The sequence below is a fragment of the Pangasianodon hypophthalmus genome, chromosome 9, assembly GCF_027358585.1.
Source record: "Pangasianodon hypophthalmus isolate fPanHyp1 chromosome 9, fPanHyp1.pri, whole genome shotgun sequence".
NCBI lineage: Eukaryota > Metazoa > Chordata > Actinopteri > Siluriformes > Pangasiidae > Pangasianodon > Pangasianodon hypophthalmus.
The window spans coordinates 287,606-295,105 of NC_069718.1; the positions used below are offsets into that span (position 1 = coordinate 287,606).

The 7,500-nt window shown below is 43.8% G+C and overlaps 1 protein-coding gene across 1 annotated transcript in view; it reads right to left on the bottom strand.

Annotated features, from left to right (window-relative positions):
• Window positions 1-7,500, bottom strand: part of akap9 (A kinase (PRKA) anchor protein 9) — a 92,391-nt gene that overhangs the window by 43,132 nt on the left and 41,759 nt on the right. The window contains 3 exon segments of the mRNA XM_053236686.1: window positions 1,392-1,459; window positions 6,496-6,623; window positions 7,360-7,467. Coding sequence (XP_053092661.1) covers window positions 1,392-1,459; window positions 6,496-6,623; window positions 7,360-7,467 — 304 coding nt within the window.

The following is a 7,500-nucleotide window of genomic DNA, read 5'->3' on the forward strand; positions in this document are numbered from 1 at the left end:
TATGAAGTGTGTATTTTTGATCTAGTGACTGACAGAGTGTGTGTGTGTGTGTGTGTGTGTGTAAGTGTGTGTGTGTAAGTGTGTGTGTGTGTGTGTGTAAGTGTGTGTGTAAATACAGTATCCTGGTCACATGAGTCACATGAAGGTGAGACATAAACCAGTCGGACAGGACACACGGCTAACACTGCGCGTGTGGCTGAGGAGTGTGACATCACACTGAGGTAAACTTATATCTCTGTGTGTGTGTGTGTGTGTGTGTGTGTGTGTGTGGTGAACGCAGTGCTAATACAATGTTAGCCAACCAGCTGCTAATGTTAGCAAGTTTGCGTGACAGAGGTGAAGCTGATTTTCTGTCTGATGGAGTAAAACAGAAGATTTCCCGCTGAAATCACGTTACTCCGGTTAGCGCTCAAAGCACTTACACTAGTTTTAGCTGTACGAAGTCCTTTCTTCGTAATTTATCAACAAATCTGAGGTAAAAGTTGACGTTTCCAACAGTATTGTCTATTTCAAAGTTTTCAAGCAGCAGCAATTCACAACTTTAGCTATTAGCCAGAATATTTTATTGAAGAACTACGTAAATAACATTACGTAAACAGTGTTTATTACCTGCTATTACTTACTTACTCACAGTAAAGCTAGCTAGCCAGTGTTAGCTAATGGTCATAACAATCCTCAATCGCTAATTATTAGCCACAACAGTATAAACTAACCACCGTTAGCGAAAACCTGCATCATTCCACGCTAGTCAGTATTAAACACTGGTTATTAATTGCTAACAGTACAACATGTAAAGTATATTTATTTCTACGCTACTAGTGACAGTCATTATTCGTTATTACAGTCTTAAGTTGTTAGCCATAACAGTATTAGCTTTTAGCCAAAAATCTTTAGCTGTTTTTAATCAGTATTTATTCATACACTAACTATTAGCTATTAGTTCCAACACTTTAGCTAGTAATAAATCCGAGACATTAGGTACAACGTTACCTATGCAGCATTTAAACATAAAACAGAATTAGCTATTAATTTAAAATAAAATAATTAACTATTAGCCAAAACAATGTTTGCTAGCTATTACTTATCATTTAAAAGCTATTAACCATAAACTATTAACTACAGTAGAATTAGCTATTAGTTAGTAGTCACAATAGCCCTAGCTAACCAATATTAACTAATAACTACACTCGAATTACCAACTAGCTACAACGTCACTCCGCAGTTTATTAGCGAGCTCAGTGTGGATTATTAGCACACTTCGTCCTGCATAATGAACCACCATTGCTAACACTTAGCATCAGTCGAACTCTCTGCGTACACACACTTACAATCATCACACAGTAATACGTTATTACAGAAAGCATGCTAATGAACACGTTAGCGCTGCTCACCCGGGTCTCTGACGAGCTCCTCCATCAAGGCGGCCATCTTTAACATGTCCGTTAACACCTGATGCAGTCTGTTAGAGAGAGAGACAGGGAGAGAGAGAGAGACAGAGAGAGAGAGAGAGAGAGAGAGACAGGGATAGAGAGAGAGAGAGAGACAGAGAGAGAGAGAGAGAGAGACAGGGAGAGAGAGAGAGACAGAGAGAGAGAGAGAGAGAGACAGAGAGAGAGAGAGAGAGAGAGAGAGAGAGAGACAGGGAGAGAGAGAGAGACAGAGAGAGAGAGAGAGAGAGAGAGAGAGAGAGAGAGAGAGAGAGACAGGGATAGAGAGAGAGAGAGAGACAGAGAGACAGAGAAAGAGAGAGAGAGACAGAGACAGAGACAGAGACAGAGAGAGAGAGAGACAGAGACAGAGAGAGAGACAGAGACAGAGAGAGAGAGACAGAGAGACAGGGAGAGAGAGAGAGACAGAGAGAGAGACAGACAGGGAGAGAGAGAGAGACACAGAGAGAGAGAGAGAGAGAGAGAGAGAGAGCCAGAGAGACAGGGAGAAAGAGAGAGACAGAGAGAGAGACAGGGAGAGAGAGAGAGACAGAGAGAGAGAGAGAGACAGAGACAGATGGAATTTCTGTGTCAAGGCGGTTGTTGTTGTAGTGGTAGTGCAGTTGTTGTGAGGGTTGCTTTGAATGATGGTGGGGTTTTCGCAACATTTTTATAGTGATTGTTTTCACATCGTGGTAGTTAGCACTGTTTACCAAAGCGATTGTTGGCACGGATGTTGATGTGACTGAAGCGATTGTTGGTACAGGTGTTGATGTTAGTGAAGCGATGGTTGGTACAGGTGTTGATGTTAGTGAAGCGATGGTTGGTACAGGTGTTGATGTTAGTGAAGCGATGGTTGGTATAGGTGTTGATGTTAGTGAAGCGATGGTTGGTACGGGTGTTGATGTTGGTGAAGCGATGGTTGGTACAGGTGTTGATGTTAGTGAAGCGATGGTTGGTACAGGTGTTGATGTTAGTGAAGCGATTGTTGGTACAGGTGTTGATGTTAGTGAAGCGATGGTTGGTACAGGTGTTGATGTTAGTGAAGCGATGGTTGGTATAGGTGTTGATGTTAGTGAAGCGATGGTTGGTACGGGTGTTGATGTTGGTGAAGCGATGGTTGGTACAGGTGTTGATGTTAGTGAAGCGATTGTTGGTATAGGTGTTGATGTTAGTGAAGCGATGGTTGGTACAGGTGTTGATGTTAGTGAAGCGATGGTTGGTACAGGTGTTGATGTTAGTGAAGCGATGGTTGGTACAGGTGTTGATGTGACTGAAGCGATGGTTGGTATAGGTGTTGATGTTAGTGAAGCGATGGTTGGTACAGGTGTTGATGTGACTGAAGCGATTGTTGGTACAGGTGTTGATGTTAGTGAAGCGATGGTTGGTACAGGTGTTGATGTTAGTGAAGCGATGGTTGGTACAGGTGTTGATGTTAGTGAAGCGATTGTTGGTACGGGTGTTGATGTTAGTGAAGCGATGGTTGGTACGGGTGTTGATGTGACTGAAGCGATTGTTGGTACAGGTGTTGATGTGACTGAAGCGATTGTTGGTACAGGTGTTGATGTTAGTGAAGCGATTGTTGGTACGGGTGTTGATGTGACTGAAGCGATTGTTGGTACGGGTGTTGATGTTAGTGAAGCGATTGTTGGTATGGGTGTTGATGTTAGTGAAGCGATGGTTGGTACGGGTGTTGATGTTAGTGAAGCGATGGTTGGTACGGGTGTTGATGTCAGTGAAGCGATGGTTGGTACAGGTGTTGATGTCAGTGAAGCGATGGTTGGTACAGGTGTTGATGTTAGTGAAGCGATGGTTGGTACAGGTGTTGATGTTAGTGAAGCGATGGTTGGTATAGGTGTTGATGTGACTGAAGCGATTGTTGGTACAGGTGTTGATGTTAGTGAAGCGATGGTTGGTATAGGTGTTGATGTTAGTGAAGCGATTGTTGGTACAGGTGTTGATGTTAGTGAAGCGATTGTTGGTATAGGTGTTGATGTTAGTGAAGCGATTGTTGGTACGGGTGTTGATGTGACTGAAGCGATTGTTGGTACGGGTGTTGATGTTAGTGAAGCGATTGTTGGTACGGGTGTTGATGTCAGTGAAGCGATGGTTGGTACGGGTGTTGATGTCAGTGAAGCGATGGTTGGTACGGGTGTTGATGTCAGTGAAGCGATGGTTGGTACGGGTGTTGATGTCAGTGAAGCGATGGTTGGTACAGGTGTTGATGTTAGTGAAGCGATGGTTGGTACAGGTGTTGATGTTAGTGAAGCGATGGTTGGTATAGGTGTTGATGTGACTGAAGCGATTGTTGGTACAGGTGTTGATGTTAGTGAAGCGATGGTTGGTATAGGTGTTGATGTTAGTGAAGCGATGGTTGGTATAGGTGTTGATGTTAGTGAAGCGATTGTTGGTATAGGTGTTGATGTTAGTGAAGCGATTGTTGGTACGGGTGTTGATGTGACTGAAGCGATTGTTGGTACGGGTGTTGATGTTAGTGAAGCGATTGTTGGTACAGGTGTTGATGTGACTGAAGCGATTGTTGGTACGGGTGTTGATGTTAGTGAAGCGATTGTTGGTACGGGTGTTGATGTTAGTGAAGCGATTGTTGGTACGGGTGTTGATGTGACTGAAGCGATTGTTGGTACGGGTGTTGATGTGACTGAAGCGATTGTTGGTACGGGTGTTGATGTCAGTGAAGCGATGGTTGGTACGGGTGTTGATGTCAGTGAAGCGATGGTTGGTACAGGTGTTGATGTCAGTGAAGCGATGGTTGGTACGGGTGTTGATGTCAGTGAAGCGATGGTTGGTATAGGTGTTGATGTTAGTGAAGAGATGGTTGGTACAGGTGTTGATGTTAGTGAAGCGATGGTTGGTACAGGTGTTGATGTTAGTGAAGAGATGGTTGGTATAGGTGTTGATGTTAGTGAAGCGATGGTTGGTACAGGTGTTGATGTTAGTGAAGCGATTGTTGGTATAGGTGTTGATGTTAGTGAAGCGATTGTTGGTACGGGTGTTGATGTGAGTGAAGCGATTGTTGGTACGGGTGTTGATGTTAGTGAAGCGATGGTTGGTACAGGTGTTGATGTTAGTGAAGCGATTGTTGGTACGGGTGTTGATGTTAGTGAAGCGATGGTTGGTACAGGTGTTGATGTTAGTGAAGCGATTGTTGGTACGGGTGTTGATGTTAGTGAAGCGATGGTTGGTATAGGTGTTAATGTTAGTGAAGCGATTGTTGGTACGGGTGTTGATGTTAGTGAAGCGATGGTTGGTACGGGTGTTGATGTTAGTGAAGCGATGGTTGGTACGGGTGTTGATGTTAGTGAAGCGATTGTTGGTACAGGTGTTGATGTCAGTGAAGCGATTGTTGGTATAGGTGTTGATGTTAGTGAAGAGATGGTTGGTATAGGTGTTGATGTTAGTGAAGCGATGGTTGGTATAGGTGTTGATGTTAGTGAAGCGATTGTTGGTACAGGTGTTGATGTTAGTGAAGCGATGGTTGGTACAGGTGTTGATGTTAGTGAAGCGATTGTTGGTACGGGTGTTGATGTTAGTGAAGCGATGGTTGGTACAGGTGTTGATGTTAGTGAAGCGATTGTTGGTACAGGTGTTGATGTTAGTGAAGCGATTGTTGGTACGGGTGTTGATGTTAGTGAAGCGATGGTTGGTATAGGTGTTGATGTTAGTGAAGCGATGGTTGGTATAGGTGTTGATGTTAGTGAAGCGATTGTTGGTACGGGTGTTGATGTTAGTGAAGCGATGGTTGGTACGGGTGTTGATGTTAGTGAAGCGATGGTTGGTACGGGTGTTGATGTTAGTGAAGCGATGGTTGGTACGGGTGTTGATGTTAGTGAAGCGATTGTTGGTACGGGTGTTGATGTTAGTGAAGCGATGGTTGGTACAGGTGTTGATGTTAGTGAAGCGATGGTTGGTATAGGTGTTGATGTTAGTGAAGCGATGGTTGGTATAGGTGTTGATGTGACTGAAGCGATTGTTGGTACGGGTGTTGATGTTAGTGAAGAGATTGTTGGTACGGGTGTTGATGTTAGTGAAGCGATTGTTGGTACGGGTGTTGATGTGACTGAAGCGATTGTTGGTATAGGTGTTGATGTGACTGAAGCGATTGTTGGTACAGGTGTTGATGTTAGTGAAGCGATGGTTGGTACGGGTGTTGATGTTAGTGAAGCGATTGTTGGTACAGGTGTTGATGTTAGTGAAGCGATTGTTGGTATAGGTGTTGATGTGACTGAAGCGATTGTTGGTATAGGTGTTGATGTGACTGAAGCGATTGTTGGTATAGGTGTTGATGTGACTGAAGCGATTGTTGGTATAGGTGTTGATGTGACTGAAGCGATTGTTGGTATAGGTGTTGATGTGACTGAAGCGATTGTTGGTACGGGTGTTGATGTTAGTGAAGCGATGGTTGGTACAGGTGTTGATGTTAGTGAAGCGATGGTTGGTACGGGTGTTGATGTTAGTGAAGCGATGGTTGGTACGGGTGTTGATGTTAGTGAAGCGATTGTTGGTACAGGTGTTGATGTTAGTGAAGCGATTGTTGGTATAGGTGTTGATGTGACTGAAGCGATTGTTGGTATAGGTGTTGATGTGACTGAAGCGATTGTTGGTATAGGTGTTGATGTTAGTGAAGCGATGGTTGGTACAGGTGTTGATGTGACTGAAGTGATTGTTGGTATAGGTGTTGATGTGACTGAAGCGATTGTTGGTACAGGTGTTGATGTTAGTGAAGCGATTGTTGGTACAGGTGTTGATGTTAGTGAAGCGATTGTTGGTATAGTTGTTGATGTGGCTACTGTAACAGTAACAGTGTATCGTATAGATGCAGAAGTGCGGCTTTAGAGGAAGTTTTTAAACATTGGTAGGTAAATCAGCATGTATTATGATTTACATGTAGACAGAATTCAGGGGGGGAGGAGGGGGGGGGGTAGCTGAAATACAGTGTAGCTGTAAACGCTGTATGGAAATGATCACAATCCTCACTATCGTCATGTTTACGCTTTTACACTTTCATTAATGTAGCTGATGTAATATTCACTGTTCATAATCTCCTCACCTTTCCTGTGTGTGTGCTGATGTCATCTGTGATGTCACCATCACTTCCTCCTCCCCACACTGCTCGTCCTTCTTCTTCGTCTCTCTCTCCTCATCCTTGTCCTCATCCCCCTCTCCACTTCTCCGCAGCTGACGGACAAACAGCAAAGAAAACACAGACAGGAAGCCGAGCATGTTTACTAACACTAATGCTAAACAACAAACTACACGACTCACTCAACAGCGCGCAGCGTCTCATTCAAACACGACCAGAAGGAGTGTGTGCGTGCTACACACAGTCAAATAAACACACACACACACACACACACACACACAGAGCACTGCCATAGCAACAGGTTCACCTGTGGAGACACACTCCACCTTTCAGTATACAGAGAAAGAGAGAAGTAAACACGTCTGTACACAAAGACTTGAGAGGGACAATGAGTTTTATAAAAGCTGGGCCTTGACACTACAAGATGTCTCTCACTTAGTCAAAATCAACTAAAAAATTACAGTGTTGAATATCAGTTGTGCAGTTTGGCCTTTTTTCTCAGACAATACATTTCACTCCGGGGACAAATACATGTTTGACATGTTATGCAAATTAATTCAAAATAAAAAAGGGTACAAAGCCATGTCACTTTCTCTCAGGAATGTGGAAGGAAAAAACTTTGCAGCTCACTTGATTTAGGAGATATAAACGAAAAACCTAAAATGCCGCACTACAGCGCCACCACCAGGCTGGAATACTATGACTCTCTACAACATACAGCTGTGATACGCTTTAGGAAATATGTAGAAGAAGAAGAAGAAGAAGAAGCAGAAAAATCCTCAAAAAAACAACAGGGTTCCAGTGCTTGGATCCCTCATTATATTGGGTTACCTTTTCTGTCTGTGTGCTACTGCACTGCATGCTGGGATACCGTCGCTCCATTCCTCCTCTCCCCAGCTCTTCCTCCTTCTGAAGCACTCGCTCAGGTGCTGCCCCCTCCTGGTCAGATACACACAATACACTCAGTGATGA